General features: G+C 36.2%; 1 protein-coding gene across 1 annotated transcript in view; it reads left to right on the forward strand.

The window, feature by feature from the left end:
* Window positions 1-21699, forward strand: part of NUBPL (nucleotide binding protein like) — an 82965-nt gene that overhangs the window by 2324 nt on the left and 58942 nt on the right. Inside the window, exons 3-4 of the mRNA XM_421229.6 lie at window positions 3280-3314; window positions 14039-14129. Of these exons, the coding sequence (XP_421229.2) occupies window positions 3280-3314; window positions 14039-14129 (126 nt within the window). The remainder of the gene's footprint in view (window positions 1-3279; window positions 3315-14038; window positions 14130-21699) is intronic.

Genomic DNA, 21699 nt, shown 5'->3' on the forward strand with positions numbered 1-21699 from the left:
TATCCACAGTGATTGTACTTCAGGGGGAAAAGAAGCATTGAATATGTCTTTTCCTACACATAGGATACACATATGTAATATCCTATACATAGGACACGTGTCTGTACGTACATAATGTACACATTTCTGTACATACACAAAGACACTCAAAACAATCAACACCTCCATTTCTTAATTATGTGAGCTTGATGGTTATAGTTTGTTGGTGAGTTGTTTCTGGTTAATGAAAAGATGGAATAGCTAGTTGTAAATCAACAGATTTACAAACTGAATATAATCTGAAAAAGATATCCTCTTCACATCTACCAACAAATGTGCTAATGTAAATTCTAACTGGTATCTGTACGTAGTTTATACATACCTGTATGTAGTCTGTGTAATTTGCACGTGAAGTGCAACACATGTATAACACCTCTCAGCAGCTGGGAGTTCTTTCCCATTCATTAAAAAAAAAAATAAAAAAAATCAGGATTCTCCAGACATTAAATGAGAGAACTGGAATGCAAACAGACTATTTAAGTGTTACTGTATTGAACAGCCTGTTGTTGATGAATGCATTTATTTTATTTATAATGTTGAGAAGAAAGAGGACTTTAGATTCTTGATGATGAAAATAAGTTGGATGTTTAGATGAACAATTTATTAAGGTAAAATAATTTGTATGGAAAAAAGTAGTAGAGGCTTTTGGGAAATATGCTTGGTTACAATTTCCCTGACTGGGAAGGAAGGAGAATGGTTATTGGTAATTAGATGTTGTGTGTATGTGTGTGTATATATATGTATATATATATATACACAACATCTATATATATATATAGTATATGTTTTTTTTTTGCTAGCATGAGATTGATTGTTTGTTTGATTCCCGTTTCCTGTATTTGTTTCCTGTTGAGTTCTTTTCTTTTACAGTGTTCTGCTAGATTTCCTCACTCTCAGTGCAGCATCCCAGACTTGGTTTTGGTGTTAGAAGAATTCAGAGGGTGAACTTGAAAGAATAGCAGTTTCTTATTTCTGAAATTCATAGTGTTTCAACTGTGTAAGCATAGGGTGACGTTCTGAATCACGTTTTGTTAATCCTGCAGTTTGAAGAAAATATAACTACTGATAATTTACTTTGGTTTTCTTTGGTTGTTTCCAGCAAATGCTATTGAGATAAGATTTTTTTTTTTTAAATTGTTGTTCAGGAGAACTGATGTAAGTCAAGACATGGTGAAATGTATCCCATCGTTTCTTTTTTTTTTTTTTTTTTCTCTTGTATGTTTTTATTCTGCAGGTAGTATGTATTAATCTCTTCACAGTAGTGGCCAAAATCCATCTATTCATGTGTCCCACCTGGACATAAGTTTGGTCTTTGGCCAAGAGATGATAATAAGAGATGATAAATTATGGTTCTTTTTCAGGACCAACATCGTGTTTTCTGATATTGGACCTTCTTTACATGTTAAAATATTCAGCTAACTAGTGAGAAAGGAGTTCTTCTATTTCTAAATGTTGTTTACATTGAGATCTAGGTTTTTAATTTACCTTTCAGGAAGATTTCTTCTTGGTTATCTGTGAGTATTTTATTGATGAAATAGGCTCATTGTGCAGCAGATGCACTCAGCTTGCTCTGTGTGTGTCTGGTTTTGTGCCTAGCAGTTTTATTAGTATTATTAGCTCAGTGTTCCTTTAATTCAACTGTACTTGTTCCTAGAACCAGTTTGGATTTGGAACTTAAAAGTCAAAGCTAATAAGCCATCCCAGACTTGTGCTGATATCAAGACTAACTCCAATCTCCTTGTGCTTCCTTCTTGACGCTGGCTGGTTTAGCATGGGCTGGAGATAGCATGGTGACTATGTGGCATCCTATGAAGACAAGAGGTGGTGGTGAAAAGTGTTGGACTTGTTGAATATGTATACCCTACTCTTTTACAGTCCTGATCATGTTGGAGTCTAATTGTGAGGGCTCGTGTTAATGTTTAGGGTCAGGTTAGGTTTGGGGTCCTGTGCTCTGTTTCTGGGCCTTCTTGGAACTGACAGTAATACGAAGATAACTGAGTGCAATAATGAGCTGGAATTCAAAATAGTATGTTGTGTCCAGCTAGAAATGCAGCTAATAAACCTGAGCTTTCCCAGTATATTATTTACACCATCTTCCTTCTTTCCCTTCAGTAGTCAAATATCCTTTATTTAAGATGAATTGTGGATCATACTTTAATTTTCACACATTATGATCATATGGGAAGAAGATAGACTGAAGTGATAGGCATATTAAAGCAGTATGCTGAGTAACTTGCTGCTTCCCTTGTGCATCATCTGCAGTTTATTTATTTGTTTAATCATTGGCTTACATGTTTTTCTCCTCTTTGTACTCTTTCAGTAGGACAAGGCTGATTGCAGCTTATCTTTCTTAAAATGCTTTGTAGGCTGAAATACAGCAATGTGTAAAGGAGGCAAAAGATTCTGTCCAAGAGAGGTGTGAGGGTTTTTGTTTGTTATAACGTTACTGTTTGGAATATGACACATACTGTTTGGTTATACTGAAGGTTCTAGATCTTCCAGTATAGCTGAAGCTGGTGAACCATCGAAGGACGCAGTTTCTTCCATGTGTTTTCTACACAAGTATTGATGGAAATGCTGTAAACAGCTGTAAACAAGCTCAGGGACAAATTAATTGCTTCTTCCTGTTTTTTTATTTCTTTAGTTGCTACAGGTGCTTTCAGAGTAGATGAGACCTTTTTCTTGTAGCATAGAAATTGAGCAAAAAGTAGAATTGCAACTTCTTCTTCTTCAAAAAAAGTCTATTTTGATATATCATGAGACATCAAAAAAGGGTTATGAACGTATTTCTGGTCACTGCAGTTTAATAGTTTAGTTCAATGCTTATCTAATCTGTAGTTTTAAAAGTTCACTAGAGGCTGTGGAGAGCTGTGGTATTTTATTTTTATTGTAGTGCCTAGTTTCCAAAAGTCAACAAATACTTTTCTTTATGTTATCTTTTGGCCAAATGCTAAGATTGTAACTGCATATCACAGTGTCCTGTAGAAATTTAGAGCTTGTGGTTTTTTGCAGATTAATATGAATTTGCTAGCTACCGCGGATTGAGAAGTAGGAACTCCTGACTCTTCAACTACAAATACTGTAGAGATAGTAGAGGCTAAGAACCAAGATGATGAGTGCACTTATTGAGCAAGTGTGGTGTATTTATATTATGTTTTCACTTGTTAGAAATCATAGCATTCTTAATATCTAGAAAGTGAGTTCTCTTACAGTTAATCATTTTCTTCTCTTTTTTTGCAGTAAATATAGCCCTGGCCCTAGCAGCAAATGATTCGGTAGGTGAACATCTAATTATCAGCCTTAATGTTAAACAAATTGTGAGTCATAAATAAAATGGTTACTCCTGGGGGTGGTCACATACATTAAGTCTGGCAGTTAATTTCTTTAATTGCTGTTTTTTTTTTTTTTTTTTTAGTGGACGTTTAAGCTTATGAAAACTTGTTTGTATCGGTGCTGTGGGTCGCTCAGCTCTCATCCTTCATCTGTGTTTGGCTGTGCCCTTTCTGTTATGTGTCTCTGATTATAACTGCAGTTCTGCAGGGATCTGTAGACATACAGGAGGATGTTTGTGTAGGTTGGAGATGCATAATAAATAATTAATTTCTATCACTTCAGAGAACAGACTTGGAAAAAAAATCTGAGTAACTACTGGGTGGTGTCCAAAGCATTATTCGTAGTTGCAAAGATTTACTTTTCCAGGAGAAATTTATGCATTAAAATACTGAATGGGCTGGGGGGAAGAAAGAAGCTACGTATCTTCCCGAAGCCTAGAAATAAGTGGAAAAAATATAATTGCCCTATTTGGTATTGCAAAACTCAAACTGTTAAATGCTAGAAGCAAGTTTGTATGGAAGGGTGTGTAACACAAGTATAGAACTTGTAAAGCATTGATTCCAAAGTAGCTAATAAACTCAAAATAAGTGTATCCTTTAGAATAGTGTTCCCCAGAGGTTTTCAGTGAGGCTGGAACTTCAGATTTACTGATAATCTTTACGCAAAGGCCAAGAAAGATATGTGAGGAAACATTTTTTTCAGATGATGCACTCCACTATTTAAATTGAAATTATCTAGGAACACATATTGAGCATGGCCTTGGAATTTCATCACAGTCAACTTTATAGTTATTTTGTTGAATTCTCAAAAGACTCTTGGAAAATATTTTATAGTTAATGACAGGTATCATCAAAAACAGTGCTTACAAAGCAGTATAAAACAAGGTATTCTCACGTACTTTGGCCTGGTAAATGTGGTATCTTCTCATCTCGTAAAGGACAAGTGAAATAAAATAGGTAGGAGTGAAGTTTGCGTGCTCTCTGCGCACTTGGAGAAATTTGTAAAAGAATTTTTTAAATTTCTGTAACACCAATCATACTTGATAAGAAGCGAGTGCTAAAGCTGTTAAATGAGATGCATACTGTTTGTAATGGCATCTGATCTTGATATTTCAGTGTTTAATTCTGTGTTTTAAATAGGCTGCTGGAGTAATTTGATTCGGGAGGAAAGTTTGCTATCTTGAAAACCAAAACTGCTTGAATGGTTCTTTCTAATTAACTTTAAAACATGGCATTTGCTGTAATACTTTTCCAAAATAAATGTGATCCTGCAAGTAGTTCTGTGCTGTAGCATGGTCCTTGAGTAGCTCCATGGAAACCATGTCAACTAATTGCACAGAAACTTTCCATACCAGCTTGAATGTTTTTAGGATTGTGTCTGATACTGCTCGTGCATGCAGCTTTGTGCATTGTGTGAATTTAGATAGAACGTCTCTTAGTAACTCTGGCATTCGTAAGTTGTGGGGTTGTACCCTTTTGTTAGGGCTTAAACATCTGGCTTTAAACGTGGTGATTTGATGCACCACTTCAGTAGCCCACTAAAACGCTTGCAAAATGCATAAATAAAGAGACCGAATGACTGAAGAGATATTAACTGGAGTTATTTGGCAAATTAGGGACTGAGAAATATAAATATAAATGAAATTGAGGCAAGAAAGTTTGGTAAATGTAGAATGGCACTAGTAATTTCTGATGTTATGTGGTAATGTAAAATTGAAGGCCAGAGGCTGGCTGATGTTGATGAAAGAGCAGGTGAGATTGCTGTGACTTGCCTGCTCTGACAGTCACAATTTAACAAGCTACAGATATGGTGAAATTGTGCATTGGTGTGGTTACAAAATGAGAAGTTAAGTTGAACAGAATAAAGTCAACTGTGTTTTGTTTATGCACTGGTATCTTTACAATAAAATGATGGTATACATCATGTTTATGTTTAACATTTGGACTTGAATACACTGGTGTTCTCACTTGTGCTTCTGTTAGTAAATCAGAGTGTCAGCAGTCTCCAGCAACTTCATTACAGTGCTTATGTGTTTTAGAACCAAAATACAAATCTGTAGAAACTGATGCTTGATCTTGATGTACTGTTTAAAGCAGAAGAGTAAGGACTTGTAAAAAAAGGTCACCATGACCATAAAGGTTTGTGCTTTGCTTCTGCTTTGTATACAGTCTGTTACAAATTCCTTGTTTATAACTAAGTTTTCAAAGCAAGTAGTGTATTGGAGCTAATTGGCAATAAAACCTGTTGCCTCCTGATCTTTCAAGTATTCTAAGGTTATATAGGTCACAGAGTATTGAGAATAACTCTTTTCTGGTGAGAGAGATTTGTGGAAGATGCTTTCAGAGGAGATTGGATTAGAGTAGATTCTTACTGCTTTCAGTAATGGCTTTGACACTGTATTGTTGTTTGATAGTGTCATAAGCTGGAAGCAGATTAAGAATCAAAGCATAAAGGAATTTCTTGTCCTTTCAATAAAATAAAGCTTCCTTCCATCTTCTCTTAAAAGTCTGCTTTCTGCAGTCAGAGAGAAAGGAAGCACTGTTTCTATAAATAAGCTGTTTTTTAAATATATATTTAACTGGGAAGCTTTCTGAGCTATTACAGTGATAGGCTGCAATATTAAAGAATCAACAGAGCCTTGGACATCGTCACTGGCCAGTGTTGTTGGCAAAACTGGGATTAGCATTCATCTGTTCAAGTCTTCAGTGCTGGGGCTGTTTTTACCCTCGTGGGTTTCAGAATAACTTAAGATAGGATTCCATTCAGATATTTAGATACCATACCCAAGATTGGTTCTTTGTTTGTGAGTTTGGTTTTTTTGGTTTGTTTTTCCTGAGGTTTTTGGTGCAAGGCCAGGGAAACGAGCAGGATCCCTTTCTGGTTTATTGCACTTTGGTACCCTAGGTTACACATTGTAGATGGATTAGTTAAGAATTGTGTAAACTCTTTTGCCTGTACCGAGATATATAAATCCATGCAGTTTTCTCTTTGTGTTACTAAATAACTTAAAGTTTTAACTTTACGTTCTATTTTTAATTGCTTGCTTTGTTCGACAGCTGATTTTTTGGGGAGGGTTCTTTTGATGTACCGGCAGTCGGTTGGACTCCCCTAGGAGTGCTTGAGAAGAGTTTTTGGATTTTGTGCCAGGACGATTCATATTCAGACTAGAATGACTATTTATGAAAGCTCCCTGGCCGGGGCCGATTTATTATAGTAGAAACAAGTTGAATTAATAGGTGCCAGCAATAATGGGATAGAGATTGCTTGTTTATGAACAGAGTATTTTAGTGAGCAAACACCAGCTGTGCATGACTCAGGATGGCACGCATCCAGTTGGAGGCCGTGCGCCTGTGCTGTCACTGCAGGCAGGCTCCCAGTCAGATTGCTTCTGACTATCTCTTGTTCTTTCCAAGTAGACTTCATTTCCTCACTATAGGATGAGATGGTTTTGGAATTAGCGTTGAAAGCATTAAGCAAGTGGCTTCTGCCCGGAGCTGTCCGGGCACGTGAGGAGAAACGAGCAGCAGCTGGCGAGCTGTGGCCTCACGCCACGTCGGGGGACCTGGGGCGAGCAGAGCAGGCCGAAATTTGGGATACATCGGCAGTGATCTGTAGGGAGAGGCCTCTGTTTTCCCTAGTAAACTCTCAGGTTGCTGAGCAACCCGTGGAGATTGCAGACGGCGGCAGCCGGCCGGCAGAGGGAGCGCCAGCGGGCTCCGAGCCGTCCGGCCGCAGGGCCCGGGCCGGGCCTGGGGCGTGCGGGGAGCGCCTGAACGGCGGCGCCGCCGCACCGCCACAGCGCGGGGTTACGCGTAGCTGCGGCGTGCGGAGATCCGGCTGGAACGCGTGGGTGTGAGCGTAGCACAGACGTACCGTCATTGGAACAGAAATTACGTGGCTACGAGCAGAGTCGGTGTGAATCACTACTGTGATGATAAAGTTATTGCAAAACATTTATCAAGCAACATGCATTAGTTTTTAAATTACTGGAAACCCACTTACCTTATTTTCTTTTCGTTCCAGCTTTTTTCCTCTGATAGTCCTTTATTGTAGTCCTTTATTGCCCTGGTAAGGGAAAAAAATGCATGATGGGGAGGGGGCAAACATAAAAGAATTTAGATAATAATGGCCCCCCTTCATTGAGGAATTAGTTTGAAGGGAAGCCTTAGTCCTGTTTTGTCCTCCTATGCAACCTTCCCAGTTATTAGGGTTTGATTTCTAGGCATTTCTCTAGCCACCTTGGTTGCTTAGAGAAGCAGAAGGCTTTATTTGCCTTAGATAAGGTGTTCATGCTAGTTTCTTAATGCTAAATAGTGTCAGTAAAGCTGGAGATGCCGCTGAGAATTGATTGGGGTTATCTTGGAATGACAGCCCAGCTTCTCAGTCAGCTGAGAAGAGGAAAGAACGAAGCCTTAAAAATCTGTTTTGAAGAAAAAAATGAATAAAAGTCATCTTCTTAATCATGCACTTTTTAAAATGTTTAATGAAATTACTGTACTTGGAGGAGTAGAAAAAAAGGGGGCTTTCAAGGATTTTGGATGGAGTTAACTACACGCATTAAAAGTCTACTGAAGAAGTCAGAAACTGATGAGAAAGTGGCACGTGTTTACAATAACAATTCAGCACGCTGCCCGTGAGGTGAGGCACATGGAAGTGTTAGGGATTTTGATGGCTTATTTGTAAAATGGTGCTTTTTGAGTTATTTTTTTTTCCCATAATTAGATACATAGAGTGTAAGAAAGCCAAAGAAGGCACAACTACTGGTGTCAATGACTGAGAAATCTGAGCAAGAGCTACTGCAAACTAATGTAGAAAAAAAATGCTGGAGAAGTTCTGTAGCTGACAGAAAGTTAGAAGATCTTCATATGAAGGAAAAGGGGCATTTAAACCAGCAGAAGAATGAGTGTTTAAAACAAGCCTGTGTTTCTGGGACAGATAGTGATAAAATTACTGTTGGCCTTTATTGGCTTTAATCCAATTTACAGCTAGGCATGTAAGAATAGAAGAAGTGTTTAGCTGAAAGAGTTGGAGAATTAGGGATTAAAAGATGGCTATTCAATGTGTCAGTATGTCAAACGATGAATCCAGAGCCTATCCTGATTTTTAAGTTCTCTTTTGTCCTGTATACTGCTGCTTGCAGTTTAGGATTAGCTCTAATTCTATAACCACATTAGAAGGGTAAATTGAGAGTCACTGGCTGTGGATTAAGAACACCAGCTTTAAAAATAACTGGCACCTTCACTTAGCAAAGCTGAAGTTGTCTTTGGAAGGGGCTGCAGCTGCTGAATATTGGGATCACTTCTGGTTTATAGAATCATTCCTATACAGAACAATGACAGATCATTAACCTGTGTCTTCATCCCCTCCTGGCTGAACACCAGGGATTTCTGCTGGTCTGCAGAGTTTACTTCAAAGTAAAGTATCATCCATTAAAATCCAGTGGGGATGCTTGTGCTTTACCAAGTATGGAAAAAATCTCAGAACAGATGAGCAAAAGTGAAATTAAGAGTCTCTGGGTGTTTAGCAGTAATGTAGGCTATGTTGATTAACAGCTATTCATAGCAGCTCTTTGTGAACCGATTTTTCTTTTTCTTTTTTTTTTTTTCCTTCTACTGACATGAAGTCTTTTATCAGACTTGTTCCTCGATAAAGCAGTTGGCAACTTGGAAGAAATCAATGCAAATCACCACATTCTGTATTGAACGCAGGATTTTGTGTGGAGGGCTCTTCTGCGATACATGAATGAAGCTGGTTGCGTTTTGATTAAAAAAAAATAAAAGATGTCATAGTTCCTGTTATCTCAAAGATGTAGATTTTCTTTTTTTTTTTTTAATGAACTATAAGTGAACATCTCTTAATTGTCTGCTAAAATAGTTGATAAGAAGATAGACACAAATCTATTTGTCTTTAGCGTGTACCTGTGTCATGTGTACAAGGTCTACGGGTAGTAGAAGTTGCCTGTCTGAGAGAACAAACATAGTATCAGTTGTATAATTGCAATGCAGAGAAAAAGGTAAAGGAAAGGATTTTTTAATAAGATTGTATATGCCTATGAATTTTATGTTGCACCATGTAAAGCTGTGCTATTTTTATCACTCAGTGATATCTTTTTTTTCCCATCTTTTGTGTATCATTTGATTTTCTTGTACCTAAAGAATCTGTACGTAATGACTGAAAAAGTTGTTTTCATTTCTTGGTGTGGAGAAAAAAAGTTTTCAGATTGGAAAGCAAACTTCATTATATTGGTACTGGGGTAAGAAATGCAGTGGTTACATGGATAGACCTTGTGCTGAGTATTTGTCGGAAGTCTTTAGGGAGGTCTAACTGGGCAAACGAGTGTTTTATTGAGAAGATGAGTGGCAGTGAAGTAAAAATGGTGACAGTCAAGGGTGCAAAAGCAGAAAATGAAGATGAGTTGCATGTCCTTCACTCTGTGGTTTCTTTTTTGAGAAGCTGTTTTAGATTGCCAGTCACTGGTTGAGAACATGAAAGGTGGCACCCGTACTGCAGAAAGAACAAATCCAAGCAGGAGTTATCCTGCGTTAAAGATCATTTCAGTAGAAAGGGAAAAAAATTGAAAAGCACTGATAAAGCTGTATGTGATCATCCGTTACTGTTTAAATACACTTCTTGCTGAATACACCCGGAGTTGTATTCAGGAAGGCAATATACCTTGCCTTCATGTGGCAAGGATATTGTTTTAATTTTGTGTTCTCACTGGCTGGTATAATAGTGGTAATTATGTTACTAGGAAAGTTTTCTACAATTCTGCATTAGTTTGGTACACTGTTTCTACTTAGTGTGGGTTATGTCCAGTGACTTACAAGTACGTGATTAAATCAGGTGAGAATAGCTATGTTTGCAGTTACATCTTCAGAGTTTAAGCTGTTCAGAACTTGAAGGTAGGTAACAAAAAGTATAGGTGTGTAGATGGTGTTTTCTAAGGTGTGGTGAACTCAGATTGAGTCAGTCCTTCATCTACAGCTGGGCAGGTGCAAGGAGGTGGGCAAAGGCTTGAGAACAGCTGTTTCGAACCTGATTATCACAGCTGGAAGAAGTTAGTGTTATTTGTGAATAAAGCAGGATAGAAATTTTTTTATAAGCAGAAAATAAAGCCATAGGAAGAAAATGGTAGAGATGTTACCTGAATCCTTTTTCTGTAGGATGCATTGGGCAGCTGTAGCAGTGTTACATCTTGCACTGAAAAAGTAATACTGAGAAGGAGGAGGACTCTGGCCTGCATGGGTGTGCTCCTGGGGTCTTTGTCGCTGTGTGCTTAACCTTTGTATTACTTGGTGAAGCAACTGGATGAGATGTATGTGCATATGAGGATAATGTCAGAGGAGTCCTAGAGCTTTCTTTCTTTTTTTCTTTTTTTAATTTTGCCTTCATGGCCCTGCTTTTGATCAACTGCTTTATTATCTGTTTCTTCTGCCCAGATTCCAGATTTCTTTTTGTCTTGACTGATTTTTATCTTTTAAGATTTGTGTTAATACAACAACACTTTGAAAGATGTGTTGATTTATGAGATACTGATTACGTGGGTAAATCCACAATATGTAATAAAACTGAAGTTTAAAAAAAAAATCTTGATTATTGTCAGACATGCATTTGGAATGAACTTAAATGAGCATGAGAAGTATCTGGTGTTGGTACTTTGATTCAGCCAGCTTCATGTGGTAACATTCAGATCTGTACCAAAGTCTCTTGGGGATTTAAAGCACTGTGGAGATGCTGAAGGAGATCTTCAGGACCTGTCTTAGAAGATTTCTGGTTAGCTGCCATAATGCTTTTCCAATATAATTAAACCTTTAAGAGCATTATTAGTATTATAGAGGTACTCACATGCTCCAAATGGAGTGGTGTTCGAGAGAAATAAAACTCAAGCTCTTAGCTTATTGCATCAGGTTTTTTCTGTAAAACCATTAAGACAACATGAACTCTTTTAATGTAATATGTTGAGTTGCCTAGTTAGGAAAAACCTACCCTAGGCTGTCTTTAGTGGTGATTTTCTAGTGATTTGAAGAAGTTTCCAGCAGATCTTTCTTCTGTCAGCCTGTACAAAGCACCATGCTCACAGGTACGTTCATGCTTTCAGTAACATGAGCTGTAGAAACTGGAGAATCCGTGAATTTTTCTTGTTTCAAGATGACAGTTGTATGAACTATGTCCAGGAACAAAAGCAGTACATCTCAGACAAATGTCTTGCTTGGTTTTGAGGAAATGTGCTGATAATTTTAATTTTTTCAGAACTGTCAGGTTTATTTTGTTGGGTTGCAACAGGGTCAGCTTTGTAATTTGGAATAGTAGCTGCATTTGCAAAGCCCTCCTCACTGAGGCAACTGAGGAATATTTTTTCTCCTTTGTGTGTTTATTAAATGATTTCAGGAACTTTGGTGCACTCATAGAAAGATGTGATGTCAGTGCTCCTATAGAGTCCTGAGAATAAGCAGTGTGTGGTGGTGAAGATCTGATTATGCTCAGGAGGTCATGAAGTCAATCTAATTAATTTAGATTATCCTATGTCTACAGTCCCTTTATCCTGAAGACAAAATGATAATGCATAGTAAGGTTGTCGTAGCCAGTCAGTGGTTATTTGTGATCCTTGTCAGTGTTGGAGAGGAACCCTCAGAAAGTTGAGGGAAGGAATGTCAGTCAGGTTTAAAGCAGTATGTAGATTTTTCTGCAAATATTTACTTTAATTAGAGAAGTAATTAGGTGGCGTAGCCCTTAGATGATGTTTTGATGGGTTCAATTAGCTGCTGACACAGATAAAGGGACTGAGTCATGAATCTTTCTAATCTGTTAAAATATGCGTATTTTTTTTTTTTACAAGAACAAAGAAGCTCTGATATTCTTTTTGATGTCTTTGAAAGCTAACCTGAAATGGGTCTGTTCAATCTTTTTTTAAATTGCAGCTTTCATACATAGGCAAGAAGCAGAATAATTTGTCAGAGTAATTTTTGAGCCTTTTTGTAGTAGCTTTCATAGGTTGTTATAAGGAAAGAAGTATTAAAAACTCAAAATGAAATAATCCATTTAATTACGTATGCTTTGCTCTGTTTAATAAAGAAGTATATTGAATAGCTAACCCCAAATTAGACTGGTTATTGTAGTAAAAACTTCAGCTGTAGAAGTACATAGCATAAGTATTTTTTACTTCTCGGCTGTAAAACTTAAGATGCATTTGGGTTATATTAGTTAAATCTGACACATTAAATTGCTCAGCTGCTAAGGGTGCTTCCAGAGTTCACTAAATTTAAACAAAATAGTTGAAAACAAAGAAAAAAAAGTAACCCCCCCCCTGAAAACAACCCTGAAAAAAACAAATCATGATTCATTTTGTTGTAAATAGGGTCAGTCTTAGGTGTCTGACCATTATAAGGTGTCTAGGCTAGTGTAAGACAGTAAATAGAAATTCCTGTCTATTTAGAAGTAGTGACTTGAACTTAGTTTCCTAACCCAAGCACGCTTCTGCATTAAAAAACAAACTGAACAAACTGTGGTACAAAGGAATATAGTTCATGTTGAGAAATCCTCTTAAAAGCTCGTGATTCTGTAGACCTGCATTAAAAGCCTCCCTACAGTTGTCTTCTAACTACAGATGTGGTAGTTATTACCAAGCCTTTGTATTTTGCCTACATCTTTCCCACCAAAATCATGATTTTAAAAAAAAGACTTAATGTGATTCTGAATTATGAAAGCTTTTTTCAGAAAAATGAAACACACTTAGAAACATTAACAGCGAAAGTGTGATTCAGCATAGTTGGAAAAGCTCCCATTGCCTTATTAACCTTTCGAACAAGCCCTTAAACATACTTTCCTGCAATTTTGCAAAATGTTGAATGCTTTTTATATGTGAGAAACTTGATGTTCAGCCTTTGAAAGAGTTTGTTCTTTATTACTTAGTTGGCAGAACCTGGTAATTGGAAGTTTGTCTTGCCATCTGTAGGAGAAATATTTTCATTCCCACAAAATATGTATGTACTTAAAAAAAAAAAAAAGGCATGTCAGAATGAATCTTGTATGTCTAGACTACATAGCTGAAATAACTTTAAATAAAAGTTTATTGCATAAGGTACCATGTGTAGTTAAATAAGGCCATATTTTTAAGTATCCCTTTGCACTTGATTAAAATGCTATACCTGCTTAGTTGGCTTTGTAGACTTACTTCTTGATAATTCCAAGATATCTGCCAAAATTTATTCTGGCCTCTTAAAAGAAAATAAAATACATTTTAATGTTTTCGCATACTTTGTGCAGTCGTTGGTGTAATTCTAATCTCAATATGTATTTCCAAACGTTGCTAATTTTTTTACAATGAAATGTGCTACTCTTAAAAAGCTCTCATTTCTGTGTGCATGGAGTAGAGAGAATGTTGCTTATAGTGTTTGTTAATATAAGGTCTGCGGTCCACGCTGTAAATAACAAAATGTGCAAGTGAGGATTATATGTTTTGAGAACCTAGATTTTGTGACCTCTGGCTAAAAAGCATAAAGACGGTGTTACCTTTCATGCTTCAATTGCAGTTTAGACAGAAAAGAAACAGCAATAACTTCCATCTAAAGTGGAGATTGTATTTTTATTTCTGTGGGCAGTTTTAAAGTTTTGCTTGTGAAGGAAGAAAGGCATTTTGATAAATACTTTTTCTTTGGTTCTTACACAGGCAAAAGAAGTTGGTTTGCTTGATGCAGACATATATGGGCCTTCAATTCCAAAGATGATGAACTTAAAAGGAAACCCAGAGTTAACACCAAGTAAGTGTGATTTTTTTTTTTTTCTTATTGCTTTCTTTGTACAGACATGAGCAGAGAAGATTCATTTTTGCTTCCTTGGTGTGGTACAGAAGGGATGCAAACAGAAAATGAAAACTGAGTGTATTAATTTTTTATTTTTATTGCTGAGGCAACTTTCAAAGCTAGGTTGCACAGCTAGGAGCATATTCATGATCTATTTTTAAGTGGTTCCATTGGCTTTGGGATTTTCATGGATTGTTACTGAGCGGACTGGAAAAAGTAACCAGGAAAGGAAGGTGCTTGTCAGCAGGTTTAAAATTGCTGTATAGGATCCCACTGTAGAACATATTCAAATTAGGCAACAGTAACAACATAAAACAAAATGAAAGCCGTCACCTGGTGGAAAAAAAATAATCAAGGAAATAAAATAAATGTCATTACAATACTTTTCCAGCCTTTGAGATGGTGGGATTTCAGTGCTTTGTTTTGCTCCTCCTAGGGCACAATGCATGTAATTAACAAAATATATATATATATATGTGTGTGTGTGTATGTGTATATATATAATATATAATATTTATATATATAATATTTATAAAATATAATAAATATATATTAACACTTGGCCTACACCAAAATGAGCTAGGATTGTAGTCAAGAAAGGCCAAACTGGCAATACTTGTTGACAGAGGGGGACTGAGTACATGGACCAGATGAAATGGTTAAAAAAAAAAAGTTTCACCAAAATAAGAAACTATTATTATATGAAAATATAGATATCTCATTAATATTTGTGGGAAGTCTACTACTTAGCAATGACAAGTTAAATATTCCTCTTTCATTTGTGCCGTGATCTCTTTGTATTTACCCTGCTATTTGTATTTACTCTATATTTACTCTGCTATTGTTCTAAAATGTTTATTTCTAACTAATCTGTATATGTTTGGGGGTCTTGTAGTGGCTGTTCTGTGTGTTCTCAGCTCGTAGAAAATGTGTAGAATGAAAGAGTGCTAGTATGGAATCACAGAATTGCTCAGGTTGGAAAAGACCTTCAAGATCATCAAGTCCAACTGCAACCTAACCATACTATCCTAACTCTAACAACCCTCCGCTAAATCATGTCCCTGAGCACCACATCCAAACAGTTTTTAAACACATCCAGGGATGGTGACACAACCACCTCCATGGGGAGCCTAATCCAGTGCTTAACAACCCTTTCTGTAAAGAAGCTTTTCCTAAACCTCCTCTGGCGCAACTTGAGGCCATTTCTTCAAACCATTAAAAGGTTGTTATTGAATGTGCAAAGTTAGCCTCCGAAAATATAACATGTGGCAAGTTTAGTATTACTGTTTGTATTGTTATGCTTCTACCCTGTACTCGAGGTGATGATGTATTTCCGTATACAGATATGCAGCAGGTGAACAAGAAGATACGTGCTTGTACAGGCAACTGTCAAATTGAGTACTTTAATGTAAAAAGTACGTAGCTTACAAATACATGCATTATTTAGATATTTTCTTACAGAGAAAGAGAGTTGGTTTTATTTATTGGGCTTCTGTTTTAGTTTTTGAAGATAAAGGCTAATCCTGTTGTGTAATAAATAGCTGAACCCTCTCATGTATTATTGAGTTTGATTCCTGATTTGTATTGAGAAGAATACTGAAGTATTCTTATGTTCTCCTGTAATTTGTGCCCAGGGCAAAAGTACATGTCATCTTGTATTTTATTAATCCACCCCACATTAGGAGGAAGGTTTTTCACTTGGAGAGTGGTGACACACTGGATTAGGTTGCCCAGAGAGGTTGTGGATGCCTCATCCCTGGATGTATTCAAGGTACGGTTGGATGTGGCTCTGGGCAGCCTGGTCTAGTGGTTGGTGACCCTGCCTGTGGCAGGGGGGTTGAAACTTGATGATCTTTGAAGTCCTTTTCAACCCAGGCCATTCTATGAAATTGAAATCTATATAATGAGCCACAAATAAGGAGGAAGTTGCCCAATCTATTTATTATGGCCATACCAGTTAATTTGCTAAGAATGCAAGGACTTCAATTAAGGATTCATTCAGATACTATGACAGCTCAGTGTTGTGATATATAAATATTAGTGACTAGAAATGCTTTGAGGATACAGCTGAAAATTAACAATAGGCTTTTATCTTAGCATGTTTTGTGTTGTGAAAAACAAGGCATTCAGTGTAGTAGAAATCAGAGGATTTCCCTAAGCTGAGATTGTCACTGTTGTCTTCTAAACATGTTTAGATTGCAAAGATATGTTCTTTCTGCCTGTGTATGGAATGTACAAATAAATACTATTAGGTTTTAAGATTGGACCTTTAACTAACAGAAATTGGATTTGTGTCTTTCAAAAGCAGGACATATAACACATGTCTACTGAGAAAATGGTGTAACAATTCAGTGTGAATGACGACAGGGTAGAATTTGTATTTCAGAAGTTCTGTTCAGTTTCCTATGGAGTTTTACTCCTGAGTTGATGAAGCTGTAGAGTAGCAACAATGAAAGTGCTGACGTGAAGATGGTTTGGTTGTGATAATAGGAAACTCCATGACACAGGAAAATTTCATAGTGAATTTCAAGGATTTATTATTTTATTAACAATAATAGGATATGGTTGGAAAAAAAAAAAAGGATCATTTTAGGGGTGTGTGTGTGTGTGTTTATTTATATATATATACATACATACATGTAGGTATAGATATCAAGAGGGTCATATTTTTCTATAATGAAGTTTAGCATTACCTTTCAGTTTCTTACTACATTTTCAAAAATAAAACAAACTCTGAACAAGTATTGTTCTGTACAGTAATTGAGCAAAGCCGGACAGTTGTGTTAAAGACGTACATTACTTATATGTGCTTAATGATCAGTAATTCAATTAAATACATTTTTAATAGCATGGCAGTCAAAAATTATGTTTAAGGACTATTGCTGTCTTCATGAGGCCTGGATATGAAAACGTTGAGTAGCAGCATCCCTTATTGCTGAATATATACAGTAATCCTACAAGGTTCTGATCACTCTTGCACTTGGATTTTTAAGTTCTTCCTCATGCGTAGTAGTGGAAAAAGAGATTGGGAATGCTTGATACTGTACAGAAGAAATCTGTGCAGCAATTATTGCTCTTGAATTGAGAATAATCATTCCGCTATCATAATAAAGTTTTCAAAATGAATTAGGTGCTCTTAGTAAGGAGAGTCTGCATAAATGGAAGATACTCAGCTGAATCTTGCAAACTTTAGTATGTTGGAAAACCTCTTAATGTTTAATAGGGTATCATTCAAAATACTTTAAATGATCAGGGAAATACTGGTTAATAAGTTTATCACTGAATTTAATTAGCTGATAGTTAAATTCCATTTAACTATGGAATAAATACTAACATCAGCTGTGATATTTTACAGATCAACATTTCTAACACAAATAGCAAAAGCATTACTTCAACTCTTAGCTCATATGATTTACTTAAAAGTTGTTTTCTGACTTAGTAGGCTGCAGAAGTTCAGTTGTGTGTTGTTTTTTTTAAGTCTTCATTTAAACTACGCAAAAAGCAAAATCTATTAAATGGCTGAAATGATGTTGCCCTCCCACCAGATAGCTGTAACATTCCTTCACTTAATTTAAATGACTATGAAGGTTTTAGTGGGCTTTCTTATTTATGACAGTTGAATGTTCTCTTAATATTTCAGAACTTTGTTGCCATGTTGTGATGCTTTCAGTGTCCTTTTTATTTCTTTATAAAATAATATATTGAAAAGATCACTAGTAGATCTGTTTTTAAACTTTGGATTTAAAGAGTAGTTTCTGAGAGAAGCATTGAGGTGTGTCCCAGCCCTACTGAGGTTAATATTGTAGGAGCTATAGAAATGACATTACGGATAAAAGTATAAAGTAAAAAATGGATATTTATGGATATTTAGTGTGGTTGCTCAGGTAACCGTGAAGTTTCCTGGTCATATGTGAAGGTTTAATTTTAAAGATAGAGCTTGTATTAATCAACAAAGATGTCTTTATCAAGCTTCACCAGTGGAACAGCATCATGATTAATTCAAATAAAAACTATATTTGATTGTCTCAACGTCAGGTTTTGTACTGCTACTGCCTCTTGATTTGTAAACAAGTGGTTTTTAAATTGCCTGTAGTTCAACGTTACATGTTGTTTTATTCTTTCCTGAAAGTATTCTGAACTGAATTGTGGCGTTTTACTTTAGTGATGTCTTACCACAGCTTATCTAGATAACTGAAGTAGTTGTGTATCTCTTTCACTTTTTGGGCCACGAAGCCATGCATTCCTGTCTTTGGAGATCTCTGTTGGGACCAGAGCCTCCTTGGGTTTATCAGAGAACTCTCTTAAAATGATACTTTGTTTGAAGTGTGATCAACATCCCCCATCCCCAAATGTTTGTTTTTTAAACTTTAATTTTCACTTCAACAGTCTGACCTCCTGTCCTCAATGAATTTGTTCCCTGTTAGGTGTCCTTAGGCTAGAAAGCCTAACCTGCCTTTTTAATTTGCTCTCCCTTAGTTTCCAGAAGCATTTGCTGTTTGCGCTATCCTTATTCACCTTATCTAGTTGGAGACTAAGCGGACACGTCTGCACCGCTAAGGCTATCTGTGTTGATTTCATTACAGAAAAGAGGCAGCGGCAGTCAGTGACGTTTCTGACTGGAAATCCTTGCACTGATGAGAAGACTGCTTTGAGGTTGATGTCTTTTCTTATTAGCCTGAAGAGTCATCTTATATTCTCAGGCAGGCATGTGTTGAGAATAGGCAGTAAAGGTTAAGCAAAAACTGTAAGCTCTGGTGCAGTATAAAAACCTCTTTTGTTATATGAGAGGCAAACTTAAGTAGCTGTTGCAGTAGAAACGAAGACATCAGAAAATATAGCAGTACTATAGAAGTATTTAGTACCTGCAATAAACAAAATGATTTTAACTGAAAACAACTGTATTCACAGGTGTATTCACAGGAAACAGGTTTTCTTAGGAGCATTGTAAGCAGTTCTGCGGTTCCTCACTGTCAAAGTGCCTGGCTACATATTGGGCTTTTATTTTTTTTTTGTTCTTGTTTCTTATTAAGGACTGATAACTGAAATCACTGGTGTTATAGGTACACAGGTACTTTGAAAATCTGTTTCAAAGTGTCTTGAAAAGGAATGTTACAATTACTTGTGTTTCCATTTTGGAGGCTTTTTCGTATGTGATGAGGTAGTTGGTACCTGGGGGAGACCTAGATGTGTAAGGGCAACGTAATTACGGAATGAAAAAGAGTCAGAAACTTGTTGAGGATGAGTATGAAAAAAAGTCTGTTTTAAATACAGTGAAGATTTCCATTGTTGTTAAACCTCTTTAGTTTTGGTTTTTTTTTTCCTGTCTTTTAAGTGGATTATATGCTTGGCAAACAAACCCTGAGCTTTCTATAATAAGGTAATAGCCTATTATCTATTTATTGGCATGTTATCTGCTGTTTAAAAAAAAAAAAAAAAAGTATGCAAAAAACCTCTGGACAGCTATTAAAATTTTATTCTTTGTTTTAGATAAATTCATACAAATGACAAAAGAAGGCTACAATATAAGAAACATAACATAATTAAAGGATTTTACCGAAAGCAGTCTTTCTCAATAAGTGGCAAATAAAATTTTATTAAATAATATTGAAATAGAAATTACTGACACACTGCAACTAAAAGAAAATACATTTCAGGCACTTGGAAGCAGAGTATATTGCTCTTCATATAAATCCTGCAGTGCAGTAATTATTAATATTTTGATATAGATTATGGCTAGCACATATTCATGACATTACAAGGTTTACTTTTCAAGATGTAAATGGTTTCTCTGGTTCAACCAACTTTTAGACAATTGCAAAATTATCTATTATAATACAATGATAAATACACATTTAATTGTGTATATATACACAAAAGAATTTTCTTTTGGTACACTAAACACATTTACTTGTTCTCTTCAGAGGAATAAGTGTTTGCATCCCTGTTTTCTGCTACAAGTATAATTTAAAGAACTGGTTCTCATTCTGAACCTTCTCAGAATATTCATCTAATTTCACTTGCGTGCTTTATCTCTGATTTTTCTCATTGTGTTCTCCGTCTTTCCTCCCCCTTCTCCACAGTACAAGTGAGTGCATGTGCAGGAGAAAGAATGAAGCTGTATACATCAGAAATAGAAGAAAAAAGGAAATATTTTCATGCTTTCCCTATAGTGACAGAATCTAAAAGTGACATTGAAAGTTTATAAGCTAGCATCTCTTTAGTTGAAAGTCATAGTCTTGTAAAGCATATAGAGCTTCATTTTACAAATGTTGAAATAAGAATAAAATTTCTAAAGGATGCATAAAGGTGTTTCACAAGAAATGGAAAATGCTGAGAACAATTTTTTTTTTCTTCATGGAGAGCCAGTGAGTCTGCTTTAGTTTTCATATGTCATTAGCATCCAGGTGCTTCAACATTGTTAAAGATGCATACAACACTTGGAATACTTTTTTCTTCCTCTTATTTCCACCTACGTTCTTATTTTTAATATAGTAGTATATAGGCTATATATAAGGCTGATTTGACTCAAATGTGTTGAATTCCATAGCTTTGCTTTGAAAACAATGGCAGTCCCTATTTAACGGGGAAGTTTTTTGAATGTACATCTTGAATTGAAGGTAATGAGCAGGGGATGTCTGTCTCTCATGTTCGTGGTTCTCCCTGTTTTGATCTACTGTTGTCTTGTGCTATGTGACTGTCTTGGGCGTTCCCTCTAGCAGAACTGAAGCAGAGCTTCCAGTAATGTGAGTCTACCAAGTTTGTTGTGCTTGATGTGCCAGTACAGAAGCCTGGTAGCTGTGCATTGTGTTAGTCCATTCCCCACAGATATCAGGAACCTGAGGAATACACTCAAATTAGTCTAAGAAAGTTTCTGAGCCACAAAAAAAAAACAACAAAAAAAGGTTTTTTTTTGGTTCCATGAAGCTTTGAGAACTCTTCAGTGTGGTTTATTTTAGTGGTTGTAAGAAGGACATTTGTGGTTGAAGGCAATGGAAACATATTTAAAACTAGTCCTGTGCCTTTAGTCCAAACTTAACTAGTCAAGGATGCCTTAAATATAATAAACTCATGACTAAATCGTTATTTACTTTTGCCAGGCTTGCTTTTGAAGTACACTCTTCCAGCAAACAATTAGGTCTCCTGCTTTTAGGTAGGACTGATGCCATAGCTGCAAAGCAGCCCTGTTAATGAAAATGCTTTCACAGAGCTTTGTTGCCTCTACAGTCTACTAGGAGGAAAAAAGCTGTGAAAACCTTCTCAGGTAATGGGATTGGTAGACTGACAAAATATAAGAAGTGATTCTTATGGAAAAAGCCATGTTTTTATATGCATTTGTTTCTTTAAAAAATTGAGTTATTTTGTGAGCACTGAATAATGTTCTTTGACTCTTTGGTTGTTTGCTTTGGTTGAAGTATTTGTGATGTCTCATCCCTCCTTCTTCAAGCTTAAAATACAAATTGTAGCACCTTTTGGGGCAGTCCTGCAAAAAAATTTATAACACAGTGTGAAATCATTCTTGAAGTCTCAA

This window comes from Gallus gallus, chromosome 5, assembly GCF_016699485.2.
Source record: "Gallus gallus isolate bGalGal1 chromosome 5, bGalGal1.mat.broiler.GRCg7b, whole genome shotgun sequence".
NCBI lineage: Eukaryota > Metazoa > Chordata > Aves > Galliformes > Phasianidae > Gallus > Gallus gallus.